At 39.5% G+C, this 21,459-nt stretch overlaps 1 protein-coding gene across 8 annotated transcripts in view; it reads left to right on the forward strand.

Moving 5' to 3' along the window:
* The window catches only part of ctnnd2b (catenin (cadherin-associated protein), delta 2b), a 175,235-nt gene that overhangs the window by 54,808 nt on the left and 98,968 nt on the right, over positions 1–21,459 (forward strand). For 6 of the 8 annotated variants that reach the window (XM_008433036.2, XM_008433035.2, XM_008433037.2 and 3 more), the window contains exon 2: positions 696–832. In XM_008433036.2, the coding sequence (XP_008431258.1) occupies positions 701–832 (132 nt within the window). In that variant the 5' untranslated portion in view covers positions 696–700. Of the gene's footprint in view, positions 1–695; positions 833–17,983; positions 18,079–18,230; positions 18,447–21,459 lie in introns of those variants that run through there. The other 2 variants (XM_017310042.1, XM_017310041.1) reach the window with 2 other exon arrangements.

Genomic DNA, 21,459 nt, shown 5'->3' on the forward strand with positions numbered 1-21,459 from the left:
CTGAAGATCTGGACTGTTTGAGTCACTTTCATTAAATTCATCATCATTTTCATCAAAACCTGGGTCTCAGCGTTTCTCTCCTCACCACCAACCACTCCAGCACATGACAATATGATGCAGCTTTTAAGTTGAAGGCTATCAATCTAGCAGTAGAGGAGGGAAATAAAGCCGCTGCACGGAAGCTCGGCGTGAATGAAAACACGGTTCTGTGTTGGAGAAGGAGGGCTGCGTCCTTAATAAATCCAACAGGTTTATTAGGACGCAACCCTCTGCTGGGTCCTTATGGAAAACAGAGAGCGGCGGAGAGACCTGCGGCTTACAGCCCAGTACGCTTACACATATACGTTTCCAGTTTTTTTAAATTATTTATTTATTTATTTATTTTTTTTATAAATTGTAGCTGCAGCTTATAGTATGGTGCGCTCTATAGTCCTGAAAATAAGCTTTTGGTTGTTACGTGTCACAGTGAGAAAGTTCTACCATCACAAACACAAAGACTAAGCCCTGTATCTATTTCACACAAAAGCCACGTTGTTCCTCTAAATTACATGCTATAAAACTGGTCTCGCAAACTAGGTCCGCTTTCTAAAAAACGCTGAAACGAGTCAAAGTTTTCGTGTGAAAGTGACCTTGTCTGAACGCCGTCACACTGGAGAGTGCCTTTTATAAGACTTGGACGCATTGTTTCTTTCCAGGAGGAATGCCAGTGCCTGAGGTGGCTTCTGACAGTGCCAGCGCCGCCGCCATGTTGAGCCCCGTCCTCAATGCCTCCAACGGAGACGGCTCCGAGTCTGAAACCACCTCCGCCATCCTCGCCTCCGTCAAGGAACAGGTTAGAAGTTTTTTTTTTTGTTTTTTTTGTATGTGTGTTCAAGCACCTCTGACAATGTGTGTGCTTGTGTTTGTGCAAAAATACACAGGAGGTTGTCAAAATTAATGAAAGATGAACACCAGAAAGCACGGTGGATAAGTCCCGCAGCCCTTTCAGAGAGAAACAAGGTGACAGTAAACAGTAAACACCTATGATGGAGCGTCCCACTAAGCCAGCGTGTCACAAATGTGTCACTACATCTCGATGTAGCGGGCTTCGAGCCACAGCCGTGTGCGGCGATTTTTCGCCTAATGTGATGGAAAGCGTCGTTTCCCCACATTTTATCAAATCTGAGCAGCTTTGTTGGATGTGATGAGGCAACACAGAGACGAGACTAAGTCACCTTCATTTTATTTTCCGACGTGTGTACGATTAGGAATTAGAGGTCTGAAGCCGTTTGATGTTCATTTTAAAATTATGAGGATTAGAATATTAATCACGGTGCTTAGATGTGGCTGAACGTTCTCAACTCTTTCGTTTTTCTCCCAGAGTGTGGAAGGTATGCTTGGTTTTGACCTGTACTGAATTTAAATTGGGGCTCTTAAAGATACAGTCGTTTTTCTTGTTTGCTTTTGTTTGCGTTTTTTTTGTTCCCATCCTAAACGCAAACATTGTCTGGAAAATGTCGCCTAAACAGGTAATGCTGTTTTCACTCCAGGTTTTCAACTAGCTACAATAAATGAACAACAACAAATCATTTCAGCATTAAAAAAAAAAACTACATGGAAATAGCTTTTTAGGTTAATCTTTAGGTAATGGGTAACAATGAGACTGTCATAGTTGTCAGATTTGATAGAATGCATTCATATCTAATTCCCGATGTCTGGAAATATCTAACATGTATCCAGAAGCGGTTAAAATACACCAGGGTGAAGCGGTTTGTTCATGGGCACAAACTGGAAGTAGAAAGGCCCAAGGTATGAAATGGCAGATTGTCCCAAGCCTGTATTTTCTCTCACAATGCTAAAATCACTCCGGAGAACACCATGCTGAGCAGTAGAATGCTAATTTTACAAGAAGAGAATTTTCCATATTTAGCTCCTCTGGTATGCAGAATCTTTTGGCAAATCTTGCTTTGATTATGTCCAGTTTATGACAACGCCGTGAATTTTTAAAATCAAAGAGTACAATGACTTCCTGACTACAAGCCAAAGCTTTCTGAGTAGAACTCACCAAAATATGACCTGAAGCAACACGGGGCTATTGAGGCCGGATTGGTGGATGAATTATTGGTGGATGAATCAGTGGTGACCTGCTCCAACAAGTGAAATCCTCATCTGTGATCCGGACAAGATTGTTCCTAAAGTCCGGGTTCCTGTTGGTCAACGCGGATCATAAACCTTCTATTAGGAATCATGGTGATGGTTTTTTTTTTTGTTTTCTCTTGATTTTTTTTTTACTCTTGATTTTCATGTCTGGTCTCTGTTTCGCTCTTAACATCTTAGCGATAAGATGCTACATTGTAGCTCCGTTGGGTCACACTCTGAGTTGTACTGGACTGGACACTGTTATTCATGGATTCATTTTGTTGTGTCTGGACTACTGCAACTCGCTTTCCTCCTGTCCTGATGACGTAACTTGCTCGGACCGGTTCCAGACGGTTCAAAATGCTTGTGTTAGACTTTTGACTAAGACTTTTAATACACTTATCTCACCCTGCTACTTTTCCAGCTTCTCTGGCTGCCTATTAATTCCAGGATTCACTAAAGGAAACAGGATTTGCTGCTGTGGCCCCACAGACTCTGGAGCTTTCTCTCCAGAGTCTGAGCAGGTCAGAAAGCATCTTAGTAAACAGGCCTTTAAAGAAGATCTTGTAGAGTTTCTTTCTCTTGCTTTTTTTTTGTTGTTGCGTTTTTAGCCTTATAACATTAATCCTACCCCTCTTACACTATAAAAACACAAATCTTACAATTATTGTTGGTCCAGTTTCCAGTGCAAATATTTTAGTACACTGAAATAAAACAAACCTAACTTTTCAACAACATATAGGAGCTTGTTTTAGGGCTATGATTCCTTAAGATTGATGAAAAAGCTAAAAGTGAAATAATGTGCCAGTGGATCTAGTATTTTCTTATCATTGAGAAATTATTGACTTAGACCAAGCTCTAATATCTTGCTGAAAAGTTACTTGTGAATTAGTTTTGTCTTATTTCAAGTAAAAGATAGATGTACTAGAAACTAGCTCAAAGACAAAAGTGTATTCTTTCAGTGATTTCTGTCTTTTTATTTTTGAATATTTCCTTATTTGTGTTTTATTATTATTATTAACAATTCATAATGCATTTTATTCTAGTGCTGTAAAACGCTTTAATATTTTTTATCTGTGATTGGGGCTATATTTTACGCATAAATTTGAATAATCTTATCATTCCTTAATTTTCCGTTAGATTTCATTAGTCGTAATAGTAAAAAATATATAAAATTACTCAAATTTTGCACAGCATACCTACGAATAAAACAACAATGGGTATTATCCAGTAAACTCCTGATCACTGCATCCCAATTGCTTTGATTCAGCGTCTCTGACAGTAAGCCCCAATTTAACATCATTAAGAAATTTCTCACATATTTCCTGCATAAAGCAGTGGAGGGGGTGAAGGAAACACTTGTCCACTTTCTAATTTAGGCTAATCGTATGTGTCGCCAAAGCAGAATGGACTAATTCAGGTGTCAGATGTGTGTGAGCACACCTGCCTGCCAGGGAGGCAGGCGGACGGCTCTGAAATGTAAAAACGGAAAGACGCCAAGGCGGAGATGTGAATAACCTCCCACCTCCTCCGCGTACGAGCAGCATCGCTCATGAGGACTCCTTTCTTCGTGAAACGTGACACCACTGCAATTTTTTTTTTTGTTGTCGCAGTTGATTAAGTGATGTGTGTTGGCGTCCGGCGGTGCATGTCCTGAGCGGGACGGAGATATTTTTGCTGAAGCACAAATTGAAAAATGTCGGACAGATGGGGAATTTTGACATGCCTCTCGCCAAAATCCAATGTAAATGGGAGCGGCAAATCATTATGCTTCGAACACTAACGCGGGATTTGGGTACCAAAGTTCATCTTAATCCATTCAGCAGTTTGTCTGCATATTTTTTTATTTTTTTATTTTTAATCTGGACTAAAATGTTGGACAGATGGGCCAACATTGTCACCCTCAGGAGCCACAACACTGCTGCATTTTAAACTACTTTAAAAAGCAGCTTACTCCACGGTGGGATGAACACTAATCAGCATACAGTAACATCAAAACAGATTAGGAGTGATGTTGGTGTGAGATCCCATTATGTGCTTAGACAGAACATTTACTGCGGATGTTTTGGAGCGGCTGCTGGACCCGATCGGCTGAATTGTCCTCATGTCACAGCCGATGTTGGGTCGTAAGACCAGAAGTCTGGATTTTATTATAAAAAAACAACATGCACAGTGCATTGCAGGAGTATTCACACCTCTTGAACATTTGTTCAATGTTTGTCCACAAACTTTGATGTATTTTGGTTGATGTTACCAAGGTTCCCCCCAGAAAACCAGGGCAGTCATTCACCCAGAAGCCTGTCGTGTTTTTGAGTTACAAAATGTTTAAAGTTGAAAATATCACTTGGTAATTATGTGTTATTGAAAGATTGGACGATCAATACCTGAACACCAACTATAAAGTCTGAAAAAAATGCAAAAAAAGTAAAAAGACATAAATAAATAAGCAATACTTAGCCTGGTGGGGATACAAGTAAAGCCTGGTGGCCCACCAGGCTTATAGTACACTATTACACGTTAGTGCTATATTATGTAGAGAAAACATGGCTCAATTAAAAAGTTGCATTTTGCATCATACATTAGCGCAAATTTCATAAGTCCTTATGAATATTTCTAAATTAACAACACAAAATCTGTGATTTTCTTCCCTGAAGTTGAGTCTGAAGTGTGCCTTGTCCTCCATGATACTGTTTGATCACTAACATCAGACTAAATCTCATACAGGTGGATATTTTTGTTTTTGCCGTAAAACACATGCATTTTTATGACTGTGCATAACTTTGTGTCGGTCGAACACATGAAATTATTACGATCAAATATCGCGAAGTGAAAAAGTTTGAGGGTTTTTTCAGAGGTACTGTAAGGATAACGAGAAAATCAGACCTCGCACTGCAAAAACACCAAACCTTACCAAACATTTCTGGTCTAATTTCTAGTCCAAATATCTTGGTAAACTTGAAATAAGACAAAACCAATTCAAAGGTAACTTTTCAGCAAGATTTAGGAGGTCCTTTTGTCAATAATTCCTTAATATTGATTAAAAAGAGCTAATTCCATCGGCAGATAATTTCACTGCCAACAATACATTTTATAGGTGCCAGTTGAACTAGTACTTATTCATCAAAATTAAGGAATTATTGACTTAAAACAAGCTCCTATATCTTGCTGAAAAGTTATAGTAAGTTATCTTTGTCTTATTTCAAATGTACTAAGACATTTGCACCAGAAACTAGACCAAAATCACTTGGCAATATTTTGTGTTTTTGCAGTGCGGCAGCCTTTATTTAGCCTTCGGTCCAAAGGCTTCTTTTAACACCATCCATCTGAATCACCGACTAAGGAGAAGGCCATCAGGTTGCAGTCGCGGTAATGCAAGTGCCAGGTTTTAATAGTGACGAACAACATGGCTCCGGGCTCTCTATACGGGCGCAGTCTTCCCTCCTAATGACATCGGAGCTGGACTGAGAGGATATCCAGAAGGTAAAGATAGCAAGTGATGGTCTGAAGAGAAGCAAATGTAATGGATTCTTCATGTATCGACGTGTGGTCGCAGTTGCTCTTGAGGTCCGTTTGCAGCCTAAGTAGGTCATGTAGATTTAAACATGTAAGCGCACACACACACACCCACACACACACATAAGCAGGTCATGTAGACACGCAGACTCTCACGGATGATCTAGGGCACGATAATGGCTTTCTGATCGGAATGTGTGAATAAAAGGAGAGTGCACCGTGATTACATCGTTGTCGCTGCTTTAAATGATTGTTTCTTCATTTTGGGTTGATGCCAGTGTTTGTTTTTGGGGTGGGGTATTTATTTGTATCAGTCCACTAAAGAAAACAGGCATAAAATAAAGTACACCATTCATTTTGGCTCACAAAGACAATAAAAACCCAAAAATCACGATGGAGAAAAAAAAGCCACAATTACAATCGAAGACACAGATATGTGGTCTGCAGACACACACATGCCTCCAAATGTTGCCAATCAGCCTCTCTTTCCTGTGCTGACTCACACTAGGAGATCCCTGCTGCTGTCTTCCTTTTTTTTATTTCTTCTCTCCGTTTCCTCCTGCCCACATGAGATTGATTAGCCATTCAACATTGTCTTCATCACATCTGTCAGCTTTTGTCTTCCCGCCGTTCATCATCTCCGCTGTCACTAAGTCTGATAGCGGAGCAGGCTCAGTGTGGAGTCTGAGCGAGCTTTCTTCCATTTGACAAATCAGACTCATTCTCTGACTGAGCGACAGACACTGGGGGAAAACGCGGCCGCGTCGCCGATTTGCTACTTTTGCCTTGTGGCTTGGTGGGATTTGACCTTGAAGAAATGTGAATATTACAGTATGCAAAACGTCTCTACCCTGAAATCTACTTGGTAGATTCTTACTACATGTTAAATTTATTTTATTTGAGAAAACATATATAAGGCCATATACAGTAATTAATTATATTTATCGGTCCATTTTACGTAAACAATCTAAACAATTTAAATCCTGAAAAACAAGTGACTTTTTTTWAAGCAATTTTCTGCAGCTTCTCCTTTGCAAAGCAGACTCTTATTTTATAATGTCTGCTGATGGATGTGTGCTTTCCCTCTTGTTGAAGGCTGAACTCAAACGCGTCGGTAATTTATCTATGAACAAACTAGCGACTGAGTTTTATGGAATACATTTTTGCCAATATCTAAAAGCATGTGTTGGATCACGAAGTCACCCAGTGGAAATTTCAGCTAATTTGTTTGACTGAAATAAGGCATACACAATATTTAATGAAACATTCATCACTTTTTAAATGTTTAACTTAAATTATTTTAAAAATAATATTTTCAACTGGTGTTTTATTTTCAAAGGTATGATGTTACATGTTCTGTAATTCATCTGACTTCCTGATATATATACATTTTTTCTTTTACATATTTTATAGTTTCTCATAAATTGAAGTTATTTAAAAAATATATGACAAAATTATAAAGACTGCTTGTTTTATTTATTGTTAATAACCTACAGTTGAATGACATTTCATTTTTATTTTACAGTTTTTCTGTAACCTAACTTTAGGAGTTATTATTCAAAATGATTGGAATTTCAATATTGATCAAAGAAATCAAACTATATATTTTTTCCCACCCTACTAATGAATCGGTTTCCTCGCACTTTATATATGTGAACCCCTAAAAATGACATCAAATATGAGTTTTATTGGCATTTTGTGTCAAGAAAACAGATATTTTGTAGAAGTAAAATGCCGATAAAATACACTGGAATCCATGGTTTTGAAGTGATAAAATGTAAAAGCAGTTCAGGATGTGCGAATGCTTTTATCAAGTACTGTCTATATACAGTCAGGTGAGCATAAAGAGCAACACTGTTAGCAAACTCTGTAGAAGAAATCCACAGACAAAATCAATCTAAAGAAATAGAAAAAAAAAACCTATTTTGTGAGTCTTTATAGATCTTTCTTTTACATTATTTGAAATGCCTTTTTGGTTGCTAATTTCTACTGAAGTGCTCTTGTTCTCCTGAAAAGGATTTTTGTGTGTACTTGCTTCCCCTTTTCTCCCTTCAGCAGCACCAGCGTCTCGTTGATGTAACACTGAACAATGGGAGCCCCAAGGCCAGGGTCAGCCTGAGTGTATTTTATTACTATCTTTTTTTTTTTTTTTGGTCTGTTATAAAAAATTAAGATTAATATGTCCACACAACACAGGAATCAATTGCAGAAAGGGTAGGCCAGTGTGCTGCCTTAGGGCTGGCATACTCTGGGCTGTTTCATCAGGAGAAAAAATAACATTACACTGTGTAAGCTCAGTATTACAAAATATTGATAATAGCTGTGTCACGCTGATATTATGTAATGCAGCCAGAGCAGCAAACCACCCGCAATCAGTTCTTCTATAATTGGTAAGCAACAGCTGGAAAACCGATGTCATTTTCAGATTAGGAGGTGGACGGATGGGACAACTTTAGACTAAGAGGTCAATAGCTGGCTGGCTGTTTTAGCACATGTTGCTGGTAAACAATAGTTTGGTACAAGGTAGATGTAACTGTTTAGTCTAGTGGAGAGGAGCTGACAAGCCAGAAATCTCAAGTCTGATGCCCACAAGGGATATAAATATGATACCAATTTTAACATGATGTAAACGTGTTTCTCAGAGTTTTAGATATCTAAAAAATGTTTACATTTAGTCACGTTATGCTTTTGTAGGATATGTTATTTTAAAATCACTACAAAAAATGTTCTTTTCCCTTTCGGGTTTGTGGAGTAACAGCTGCCGTCTCCAAAGTGTTAGTTGGCTAACTTAGTGAAAAATGTAGCCAATGCTAACTAAATTAGCAACAAAAAGCAGAGCATTGTTATGGAATCACATAAAGGAGAAGTAGCGTAGGAAACCAGAGTTAAAGTAGATTTCACTTTGGCAGTCACTCACTTAAATAGAGCTTATTCAAAGAAAAAAGGTGAAAGGTTTGCCTTTAGCGCTGACAGATTCGACTAAAAAGGACTTGTCATGCTAGCTGACAACACCTGCTGGCCTCTGCCACATTTAAATATTTCAGCGTGACAGTATTTCGGATACTTCAAAGGGAGTCAAAGACATGATATAAACTATTTATAGTCACTGAGAGAATGGTAGCTAACACCTCAAAAGTTGGTACCTGATTTAGATCGTCCTATCTGCGCTAAGCTAATGGGCTACTTTACAACTAGACTGGACAACACTGGATCATATTTTAAACTCTGACATACTTACACTAATTACATCTGAGAATTAATCAAAGAATAATCTAAAAACTAAATTCAGGGCAGAACTTGGTAACGAAATGGGATAGAGAAACTGAGGGAAATTGATCTAAGAGACAGAGATATGAAAACAAAGCAGGAAATCAGGCGAGTAACTCAGAAGTGGACTGATCAAAAGAATAATTAAAAATAAAAAGAAACATAAAAAAACAAAACAAAAGTATACGCTCAAAATACAAGAGCACAGAAAGTCAGATAAAAATAAACTAAGAAGGTAATGGGATTGTGACATTTTGTTTGTAAAAACCACATAAAGGGAGCATTTTCAACGCTTTTTGGTATTAGAACCACCTTCGAATTAGACAAGAATTGAAATCTGTAACAATTCGAGGGCCGGGCTACACTACATTAGTTACAGTTTGATTAAAACACAGTTTTAAAACACTGAAAACTTTAGTTGTGCAAACAGAAAAGGAGATTATTTTCCATAAATTCTCGTCAAACAAATTTTGTGAATTGTTTCCTCTTGTTTCATTTCATCTCTCAACCTGGATGTGTTGCTGCAACCCCAATTACAAATACGTAAAGTAAAATATCTTTTTTTTTTTAAATGTCTTGATTAAAAACCTCCCTATTGAAACATATCATCCAGAGACAAAAAAATGTCTAAAATTTACCTAGCAACAATGTACTAAAAACCTGTTTTTATCCTGTTTGAGAAAACATGTACATGTTCAGTTTATCCAGGAAAACAAACTAGATTACAGCTTTAACCTTCCTCTCCTGCTTGCTGCCAACATGACCTCCTGCTGTGTTTTTACAAGCAGCTACAAAGGTCAGGCACAGGTTACAAATAAAAAATATCACACATCCAGAAATGTAATTCATTTATGAGCTTGTATATATTTTTTTTAAATCTGTTTGGCCAAAAACTCACTACATTTTAATGCAAACTTTGACTCCAAGTCCATTTATAATTTGTATTAATCACAAACTATATTGGCTGGGTATCCTTTTGCTGCATATAGAGACTCTTGACTATTCATTAGGCTCTTTATTTCAGTTTTTGCTCGGCATCCCTGCCTTCCCAAATGGTATTTTTCTCCCACTCGCTGCTATGCTACTCATTTGTTTACTGAGAGCTAATTAAGATTTGTTTAGCATTTTTGCCTTTCTCATTAACTTACCAAATATAGTTCTCTTCAAAGTTCCACACAAAGTTAGATATTCATAAAAAAAAGTTTTCTGAAAGTGATTCAAATGTTTGTTTCAATTTACATCGTACACTGGGGGCCACACAGAAAAACAAAAACAAAAAAAAAGACAGAGGAGAGGAGGGATTTGGGGAAGAATTGTTCTTTTCCATCCCCGGTTATTTATTACAACATGTCGGCGTTTGAAAAAGTCTCGCATTGTGTGCCGTTTCCAGTCAAACAGAGGACACCAGGGCGCCATCAGACAAGCAGAACTGGTCCTGTTCCTTTATGTCTGCTCTGTGACAGCCCAGTTTTATTTTAAATTTTTCTGATGTAGCGTTATTTGTCTCCTTATCATGCACTATGTTAAAAGTAGGTGTATTCTGTCAAATGTTTCTCAATGTCAAACACATTTGTAAATGTGTAAACATTTGTATTAGGGGAAAAAGTACTCTTCAAACAATCCCAGTCAAATTTTCTTTTAAAAATAAAAAGTAATTACTTTCCTTGTTAAATCATGAATTAACTGTAACTTATCACATTTTTAGTCTGAATCCAGTTTCATGACCCGCTGGCCTAATTACTGCCAGATATTTAGATTTGATAATCCAGTTTAATAGAATCAAAAATTTATATTTTGTTGTAGTTTTGAATTTAAAGCAATACCAGATATATATAGTGATATTAAAATTTTGTGTCATCTCCTCCATTTTTCAGTACAGCTGTGAACAACATGTCAAACTCTGACCCTTTTCCTAACAGCAGGACAAAAGCAACACATGTTGCAGTTTTCTTTCCACGTAGCACAACAGCAGACGCCATTTTTAACCGCTACAGATTGAAAACAAATCTCATCAGTCTGTCAGACTGGTGAATGCACGAGGCGAGGCAACTATAAATATATCTGACCGAACATCTGGCCTGACAAATGCTGAACTGCATCAAAACGATCAACCAAACACACACATTGAAGTCATTTAAAAAACTGCTGCGATAGTGTGCATAGGAGCAGAGAGCATCAAAACATTAGACAGGGCTCAGTGACCAGTGAAGTGAATGCCAAGTGAAGGTGCAATCTCACTTACCTCAAGCAAGAGTCTTTTCCATCTGGCTAAGAGTTCATGTAAGTTATCGTTAGCTGAAAGCTGGCAGCAGCACTTGGCGAGAAAGCAGTGAAATATGGCGGGCGAAGGGACTCCTTCATTTGGCAATTTGTTCTCCCTGTTAATGCGTCGTTTGGCAGCATAAAGAATAGTTGGGTGACTGAGCTTTGACAGAGTGTGTGGTGGGCCGTGTTACGTAGAGGCCTGAGCAGAAGGCTGACATGCCCGAAAGACAAGAAACCAAACTTGAGGTTTCGTGAGCATAAGTCTATCTGTGGATGCTGATTATGTTATTGCGTGCTAAAGACAACAGGCAAAGAAGCAGCGATAATTAGTCAGTAAAAAACCCAGAGGTCTTGCTAGCAGTAGCTTTTTTTTGTGGCTCCATCTAGGAGGGAAACGCCGGTAAACGGATAAGTTCAGATAGTGGCAGCAATGGATTTGAGGAGAACCGAGATACGATTAAACATTGAAAATAAGGATTAAATGCGTCTCAGATGCAATTAAATTACGATTAAGTTAACTAAATTAAGAGGATGTTGAGTTATTGAGGCAATAAGTAAACTGTGGCTCAGCTAAACGTCAACATCTGGACATTTGTGGCTTCAATTTAGCTGCTCTGTCAGGAGCTTTGCTTCAACAAAAGCTCCTGAAAGGCAAGGTCCTCATCCATTTGGTCTCCCTTCCAGTCTACCATCACTCGTCACCAAGACATTAAGACTTGAGGAAGAAACAACCCAGCCATGGAGGGGACCAGTCAATGGTTTTCTGGTGACTCCTCTTGACGAATTGAAATTCTGCTGCTAACCACTCCAGTGCATGGAGAAGTTTATGGCTTCTAAGGCGGCCCTTAGGTGCCCTTCTCTTTATGACTTCAGCCAGCACTAAAACCAGGACCAATGACCAACCTGGACCCTGGCAGAGTCCATCTTTCACTTAGTTCAAGCTCGGTCTAATGCCAAGAATGCGAACACTGTGTTTTCTTCGGTATTGAAGGACGACATGGAGTTGAAAGCGACCCAATTATCTCATATTCACTTCTCACAAAGTGCCTCAAGCAACATGATCTGAAGCCAGGTCCAGAAATGCCTTCACCTGAAAACAAGTGCCACTAGCAATTAGCTCAGGGTTGACACTGAGTTGAAACGGTAACAAATCTTTCAAGTTTTTATAGGATGCATGAAAAAAACCCCAAAGAAACAGGTCTTACCTGTTTGATTCAAACTTGCTTCTTTATACTTGAAGTACAACATTGGAGGCAAGCGCATTAATAGACTGAAAGACTGAAAGTCCTTCTGCACAAATTAACTTGAGGAAGATTAAAAAGATTATTGCCTATTTCAGAGCAGCTAAAGCAATGAACTCAATAAATGAAATTGTTAGCTGTGAGATGTTTACCTGCCGTGAGGACCTTGAAGCTTTCAGGAAGCTTTAGGGTGCTTTTTCTCTCCAAGTTGAGTCAACAGTTTTACCTTGATCCCAGGCAAAGCATTTTTCTCATCTGTAGCTCTGTAAATACTCATCGTTTTTAGATTTTTATTTTATTTTAGCATTTGCTGAAACCAGCTAGAGACAACTAAAAAAAAATCTCTGATCACCGAACGAGACGATGATCAGTAGAACAGCATCGAAGTCTTTTGTTTCCATCTTTGCTGGTTTGTTGTCCTCACCTTCTCAAACTTGCTTTTCTTTTCTCTCTGCCTTGGAGAGAGCATTGTTACCAAATGGACTCACTGTATCTAATCATTTTCCAGGCTGCAGCAGTCTTAGCTTGTACAGCCACTGTGACATTTTGCCTTGAAAACAGGACCACCGATCTGAAGGCTCTAAATGCCATACGAACACCACGGGGCCCAATTAGACCACTTTGCGTTGGGGAGACGAGGGAGACTGCTTTAGCTACAGGACACGTACGCAGTCCGAGCCGCTGTCTCAGAACTGTTTGTTTCTCTTCAGTAATGTCCGTAATGATGTTTGTGGTGAGGTGGGGTGGGGGCAGCATGGCTGTCTGTCCTCCATCAGTCTCCAGTAGGACATGGTGGCGGAAACAATCTTTAGTAATGCAATTTGTGGACAAGGACTTTATTAAAGCAGATTCTCGTTGAGCCAAGGTTAATTCCTGTCCTTTCCTTCTAATGGCCAGAGAAACTCTGGATGTCAGAGAAACTTTGTGCTGATGTCACCGATTTTATTTTTTATTTTAATTTTTTAGCCAAACTGGGAATGAAGTTAAACAGTTAGTAATTTTGCAGGTTTTTATCTGTTACAACAGAATATTTAGATCCCAATCACTTTAGAAAAGCACTTGGTTTTGCTCCGTTATTGTAACTGATGGCTAAAGTACATCTAGAAACCCGTGATTGTTGTAACCTTTAAAAAAAATAATTATTTAGTTTTCAAGGAATTCATTTGTAATAAAATAAAAAGGTAATTTTGTATAGAAAACTGAGTGCATGTGAGCAGTTAGGAGTTTTAGTTGTGACACATTTAAGGGCTGCAAATTAAACTACAGAGACAAAAGAAAATAAAATAAAACTGTGGATCCTAACACTACAGTTCTTTGCAAGTAATTATTTGAGTGTTTAAAGAGGTGTAACAATAAAGCAGGCTGAATACAAATGTTCACTTTTAAGATTTTTACTTGAATAATATACATCATTGAAAAGCAGTTATCATTTTTTTCTAATGTGACACATTGTGTCGTACCAAAAAAATAAGCTTGTGGTCCCTAAAAGTAATGATTATATGGCATAATAATAATAATAATAATAATAATAATAATAATAATAATTTTACAAAGCGCAGTAGATTTGGGACGACTAGATTTACACACCTTGGATTCATTGTAAGAAAATGTCAAATGTTTAGTTATCTAAATTCTGCAGACAGTAAATAAACCTACCGTATTTTCTGCACTTTAAGGCGCACCTAAAAACCTTCAATTTCCTCAAAAGCCGGCAGTGCACCTTATAATCCGGTGCGCTTTATATATGGACCAATATTGAGCCACAACAGGTCTAGCAACTACGGTAAGCAGCTGCTGACTTCGCCCGTAGAAGAAGAAGCGCGCGGTGCATGCTGGGATAGTTGTCAGAATGCTGGTTTGTAATCTATTAATAAAGTTTGACTGACCTATCTACCTACCGACTGTCTAGAATCAGGTCGTCTGCAGGTCATTTAGCACCACGTTCTCCACGAACATGCTGTGCACGAACGGAGAAGGGTGACCATCGTTCGGCCACGCCCCGGCCCAGTCGCGGAAGGCTCTCCTCGCCGACCGGAGTCAGACTGTTTTGTTGACATTCACTTTAGTGCAGCTCCATCTAGTGGATACATAACGTAACTTCAGCCTCTACTGTAGCGTCTATTCTATGCGCCTTATAATGCGGAAAATACGGTACTCATCGTCGGTCTGCCCACCTGGACATCCATCCCTGCCGTTTGCTCTCCTGGACCGACTGCAGTCGCCGTACTCAATCACAGCTCTGCCCAATCCATTATGCAGCAGCAGCGCTGTTCAGAGAGTCGTTCAGATGCAGATCAGAAGCTATGTAAACTGAGCCGAGTCAAATTTGAATAAAGAAATGACCGCCAAGTTGAGCTTTGCATGTGCTGGGTGCATACCAGTGCACCAGGTGCGTGGCTTTATTGTCACAGGGAGAACTAGAGATTAAACCAGTGAGCTAAAGGAAAAGAAAAGGAGTGAAATTGGCTTCATCAGTTCGGACCTGCTGGGTCTCCATGGAGTCTGATTTCGAGCCAGGCTGTATGTGGGTAGGAAAACGGACTTTTATGCTGGTTTTTATGATAAATCTGCTGATATTTGACATTACTCAGTTTTAGCTGCACATTCCCTTTCATCCATTGACCAAAAACTAATTTTACTAACAAAGCACTTTTTTTTTGTATGCTGGAAACACAAATATCAATGGCAGAGACAGAAAATTGAATCCCTCATTTTGTGACTTCATAAAACTTGCAGAGGCAGCCCAGATCAAGGATTCAGTTTAATTGTGGTGGGAAAGTCTGCTAAGCTTTCCATCCATTTCTGATTTAAAATGTCATATTGGCTATTACTATTATTATTAGTCTTTCTGCATGTAGTTGTCATGTTCTCTGGGGATCTCTGGGTATTCCTGCTTCTCCCACAGTCGAAGAACACGACTGGTCTTTTTGCTTAGATGTGTGAATACGTAGTCGTTTGTCCTGTTTGTCCTCTGGGTTGCCCTGTGATTGGCCCAATCCAGGGTGTTTCCCGCCTCCTGCCCGTCGAAGAGCTTCATATTTTCTTTGCCATGACGTTCTTTAAAATAAGATCATTTCTTTATTGCTTTGGTTATCTTCTGCGGTGTGTGTCGTTTACCTCGCTGAGCTTTTGTTTACTCGTGTTGCCTGTGAACTGTCAGTACTGCTTGTGTTTCATGTAGGCACATTTTAATAAAGTTAGSTCAAAAAGTAAGAAAATGTGAGTTTATTTTTTTTTTCTGTGTTGCAGCAATGCTTCTTTGCAATACATTTTAAACAGGTGTAAAGCTGTCTCAGTTGCCTTTAAAAGTCTTATTAAAGAAAAAATAATAGTGGATCAGATTCAGATTTTCTTCCTACGTCTGAACGTTCAATAAGCTAAGATTCATCCATGAGTTAAAGATGGTTGTGTTGGTCTGTGCTATGTTTTGTGATTCAAATCTCAAATGTCTCGATCCAAAGTTCTTTGGACTTTCCCACTGAAATATCACATTAGTCGCATTAGTTATTTTTATCTTGACTCGAATCCTAAGTTCTTCAAAGAGATTCCAGCTCTCTTTGACAGTGTAGCCTGGTTTAATGTGCACCAGTGCAGAAAGATTTTCTAATCTCTGTAAAAACGTTTCTCTGGATTCAGACCCAGTGTCTCTGACATGACAAAAAAGGAAAAGTTTCCCTAAACGTGCTGTGTTTCCTTAATGGAATCATAGGAGCTTCAGGTTTGTTTTTGTTAGTATAGTTAATTACCAAATGGTCTGATATTTTAGATATTCTGCTCACTACAAATACACTGGTTATTTTTGCTGTGTTTTTCTACGTAGCTGCTTGCTGTACACATCTAAAACTTTCACACGTTAATTCTTTCTCTCATCAGATTGCGCTACTTTCATTAAAACATTCTCACTCTTTCAGCTCCCTTGTAGCAAACTTGCTGCCAGCAGTCATGTGCCTTTTTAATAAGGAATAACTGGAGTTTAGTCACTCTAGCATATAATCCTGAACAACAGAGTGCCTAACCAGCAGTTGTGGGTCTGAAAGCTCGTGATCTGCTTCACAGGAACCTTTGGTTTGATCAAAAACTGACATTCGACTGCTTGGACCGAAGAAACTTGAGTGTTTTTGCCGTTAGCAATTAGCCGTCGGCCATCAGCTGCAGTGACCTGTCCGTCTGACGTCCGAATTTTGAGTTGAGTTTGTTCTAGTTGGAAGGGTTTCACAAAACCAGTGGGATTTTCGATCTGCTCTGGTGCAAATTCTGWCAGCAACACACGGTTTTCTCTTCATGTTGTGCTTGTGACCACAGGTGAAACGTGTAAACAGAGATTATGCAACAGACAGAAACTGTTAAGTCATACAACTCTCGCAACCTTTTTCTTGGCAGCCATGTTTAAAACAAATTTGGCCTATACYTCTGAATTTTTGTGTTGGATTATTGACTACTTTGAATTGGAAAGTCTTACTTTTTAGCACAAATAGGCTGGCCAACCATTGTTATGGGTTTAATAACCAAACACACAGTTTGTTGTTTCTGCTGAGCTGAATAAGAGGAAAACTATATGCATATAGAAAAATAGGATACAATATAATTTCATTTCAGAATAATGTTGCCCTTTTTTGCCTTAAAAGTCAAAATTCAGAGGTAAGTCAATCATTATATGATGTGTATTTCATCCACAAATTAATGCTCACAAATTGCACATTGATAGATAGATATGCCATTGGTCTAATGAGATGGCAAGGGTTAGCAATGGAAATAAGCAGTTTATTTCWACTAATTTCACAACCTTTTTATATAAACATGTAGAACAATTCTGCGTCCAGCCATCGTTTGTATTTTTAAACAAACGACCTGCAAATAAAGCAACTCTTCTGATTTGAACCTTGGGAAGTGTACATAAATATTGCGCTCCATAGGTCCACCATATGCTACTGTTATTTAAGCTCATCGTTGTGCAGCAGTTTGGTGTCGACATTCAGAAGATCCCCAGCGTTGCTGACAGTTCTGCCAGTTGCTCCGTCTTCTCTCAACGCGCTTTGAAAGAACAGCTGTTTTCTGAACCTGAGCGTTATTTTTCAACATACCATCTGAATTGTATCTCTATTTGCACACGTGCTTTTTCACGTAACTTCCTGCAGCTAATCTACGTTTTAATTCTTCTTTTTTTTTTTTTTTTGCCCCACATCCCACCTCGACTCGTAGAATTTCACTCAGGCAGAACGCAGTACAAACGCGTGAGCGTTTTGAGTATTGTGCGTGCGTGCGTGTGTGTCAGCATGTTTTTGTGTCGGCATGAGTCCGAGTGTAGGCCTCCCATGCATATTCAGCCCCTCTTGGCTGCCCTCTCCTCAGCTAAAAAAAAAATCCCTTCTTGTTTTCCAGTGATGTTGGATGAAGAGAAGGTGGAGGAAGGAAGAAGGGTGGTTAGTGGTGTTTTTGTGTGTGTGGGTGTGTGTGTGTGTGTGTGTGCGCGCAGATGGTCTGGTCAGAGAGGAAAAGAGGGGAGAAGGAGCTAGTGTGAGAGGCAGGGGAGTGATTGTGGAGCGGCGGGCTCTCTTTTTTTGGCAGGGACCGGCCGGTGGGAGGGCCTATTGTGATGCAACGTTGCATAAATAATGCCACGGGGCTTCTAAATGCTGCGTTGCCATGGGGACCTTTGTGGCTCACTGAACAGTAGGTGTGTATGTGTGCTTTTTTTTCTCCTTCGTCTTCTTTTTTTTATGTGTGTGTGCGTGTGCGTGTCTGGGTGTCTGTGTGTGTCTGTGAGCTTCATGGCCTCTGAGCAAGGAGAGAGAAAGAGACACAGAGACTGGGAGGTGGGGGGGCCGAAGAGGGGGCGAAGGGGCCGAGCTGCAGTCAGCTCAAGTGACACTTGTGGTCTCTCGGTCTCTTTCTTTCCGCCTCTGTCGGTCGCTGCGTCCCGACGCAGGATAGATGAGGGTTCGGAGCAGAGGGAAGAAGCGGCGCACAGATGGGAGCTCAGAGAAGCAGCAGCAGGATCCTTTGTGAATTTCTGCCTGTTTTTGCATTATGGTCCATGTGAAGGTAGGCTACWTGTCCTTGCAGCTTGAATTGATCCRCTCTGTAGGTTTTGCTCTTTGTTTGACTTTTTGGGGTTTTTTGTCTTAATTTTGGAAAAACAAGAGATTTCATATGAGGTCCTGGCTCCTTCTCCCGCAGTAACAGGTGTCTGGCCGTCAGCTCCGAAGCAGAGATCAGAGGGGCATGGAGGGAAAAAAAAAAAAAGGAGGGAGCGATTCATTGCATTGTGGCTTCTTTTTTTTTTTTTTTTTTTTTAAAGGATTGTGTTTGAGTTGGTGTCAGTATTTGCTCTCAGGAAAATAATCAGATTTAACAAAGAAACGAGAAAAAGAAGGGGGGGAAAAACTTTCTTATAGATGTTGCCCTGAAAGTAGACTCCATTTTTTTCTTCTTCTTGGGCTTAACATCAGTCGATTAGGGAGTTTAGATTGATTTGGAAGCATAAAAAGTCAGATCTCGCAGGGGGAAAGCGTGCTGTGTTTTTATTTTTTTGATTTTTCCTTTCATGCTGTGGTATTTAAGAKGCAAATGAGAGTACCTCTGCTACCAGCGACTGGCTTTTATTCTCGCAGAGGATTGCGAGGATCTTTAGTGATGTCGACACGCAACTGTGTGCCTCTTRGAGGCTTTTCGGTCGCAACAAACACAGTTTTAGATGGTCGACAGCAGCAAAATGTTTCAATGAAAATWAAACGTCTTTTCCCGCAGTTGCACGAACACGGCTCGCGTCCTGCTGGTTCCTCACGGCTCATCGATTGGCAGCTTTTTTTTTGTGTGTGTATGTCTTTTCTTTTTATCTATTGYAATTYGTCCCCATTTGAAGAGAGCTTGAATACTCGCCACCTGACAAAGCTGCGGTCGTGTCATTTTATCTGCACTTCAGAGGYCACACGGGTGCATTTATGTGTCAAATTCTATGCGAGAGTTGTGCCTGCTGGCGAGAGCGCAGCCTGCACGTAAGCGAGGGGAATACGCTGCGTAATTACCGCGGAAYTCTCGAATTGATTCGTGAAGGTGCGACACGAACGAGTCTTTTAGAATGAAATGGTTTCGCAAAAGAAGGGAACCCTGAAGTTTGCCCGAAGTGTCATTCAGGTTTAGGCTCCGCTGCGAAAAAAAAAACATGGCCTCCTCAAAASAAGTTCAAAAAATATATAAAACAAGATGTGTTCCCCTGTGTTGTGAGTGAAAAAAGAAATTGGTTAACTTTTAATCAATATTCAAGAATTATTGATTTTAAAAATTACCCATATAGCTTGCAGAAAATGTACTTGTAAGTAAGTTGTTTGTGCTACAAACTAGAAAAAAAAATTGCTTGGTAAGATTCAGTGTTTTTACAGTGCAGTCCATTAACAGAAACGGTAGACTAGTAATGCTTTGAGAGATAATGTCCCTTATATCTTGAGTTGAGGTCAATTCAAGTCTTTTCCAACCACATCTGAGCGTCTTCGTTCATGTCACTTTTTTGCTACTGGGTTCTTTTATTTGATCGAGTGCTGCAAAAAAACCCTGAAAAGTGCGTCTCGTTTTGCTTCGCCCCTGTCGAGGTTGACGTTCATCAGTTTTCAAMTTTTGCCACMGATTCTCAAGTTTTGTTTCGCTTCGTCCATCTTCCYGACTCCTCTGCTCCATCRTGCCGCTTCCTCCACGTTTCAACGTGTGACGCTGTTTTTGGKAGGCTCTGRGTGTTAGCTTACCTTAGCGCATTTTGAAAGGTTGACATTTTGGTCTTGTYTGACACATCTGCTCCTAATAGGATGTCTGATGACTGTTTCTTTTCTCTGCGATTGCATTCTTACTACTCCTTTTTCTGTCCTTTCTAAAACACTCTCCCACTTGAGTTAACGAGAACTTTTCAGATTTATGTTAGAAAATACCGTATAAGATGTCATTTCTCCCCCCACCCCTTCCACTTCACAATCATGTACCACTCTGTGTCCAACGTCAAATGAAATCCAAATGAAATGCATTCAAGTTTGTAATGCCAAATAATGTGGAAAAGTTTTAAAGGATTGCCAGAATGGCATATCACACAGAGCTTATCAGCTCTGTTGGATGTTTACCCTTGGTTATCATTTTCACTCCCTTCATATTTGAGCACATAAACACATCCCCCCCTTCTTGGTCTTACATTTTTGGACTGTTTACTTTGGCAGATTAGGTCAGCCTCATGCCAAACATGAAGGACCCCATCTGGGCTTCATTTTCTATTTTTGTTTTTTATTGTTGGTTGATTTTGTAAGTTTTGTTTTTTTTTTCAAGCTTTTTCAAGTTCAAGCTTTACAAGGGATGAAATTGGAGGGCCAATGTCTCCAAAAAATGTTGCTGCTGGTGTTTTCTTACTCGCTTTTTGACTTTTCACGAGATAGTTTGGCTTCTTTAGTTCAATCTCTTTCAATTATGTTGTTTTCCCATCAGCTGAGCACACCTGTTCCCACGGCGACTCATCGCTGTCTTCTATCGGTGATTGCGTTACATTTGTTTGGTAAACCAACCGGAAAAATGCCCCCGAAAAATAAAAAAAACAAACACAAACCGTTCACCAGAAAGCAGCAGTAGGCCAGAACGAAAAAAACAAGCAAAAAAAAAAAAAGAAACTCTGCTTATTTTCTGCTCAATTTTAAAATATCCCCAAGACAATTTGATGTTGCTGCTGTTTGCCTTTTTTTCAGCCTTTATTTATTTAGATATTTGGCCCAAATAGATCAAATCAGTTACGTGTAATCAGCGATAAGGATCTTGCAGCCGCAGGCGCAAACACTCTAATTGGATGCCGGTTTGTTTGTGTGCATCAGGTAATTAGTGGTTATTTGTCACACTTTTAATTAAGTGGGGTGAGGGGGGAGCTGGGGTTCGTGCAAAAGCAACCTAATTTTGGAGGAACAATTTTGATGTGTTTTATGTTTACCTTCTAAATTTAACTTGGATTTAACGTGTCCTAATATTGGTATAAAAGCCATAAGTAGTTACTCGACTAGAATCATATTTTCTTTGCAGCAGTGCTGAAGGTTTTCCA

Source organism: Poecilia reticulata, linkage group LG17 (assembly GCF_000633615.1).
Source record: "Poecilia reticulata strain Guanapo linkage group LG17, Guppy_female_1.0+MT, whole genome shotgun sequence".
NCBI lineage: Eukaryota > Metazoa > Chordata > Actinopteri > Cyprinodontiformes > Poeciliidae > Poecilia > Poecilia reticulata.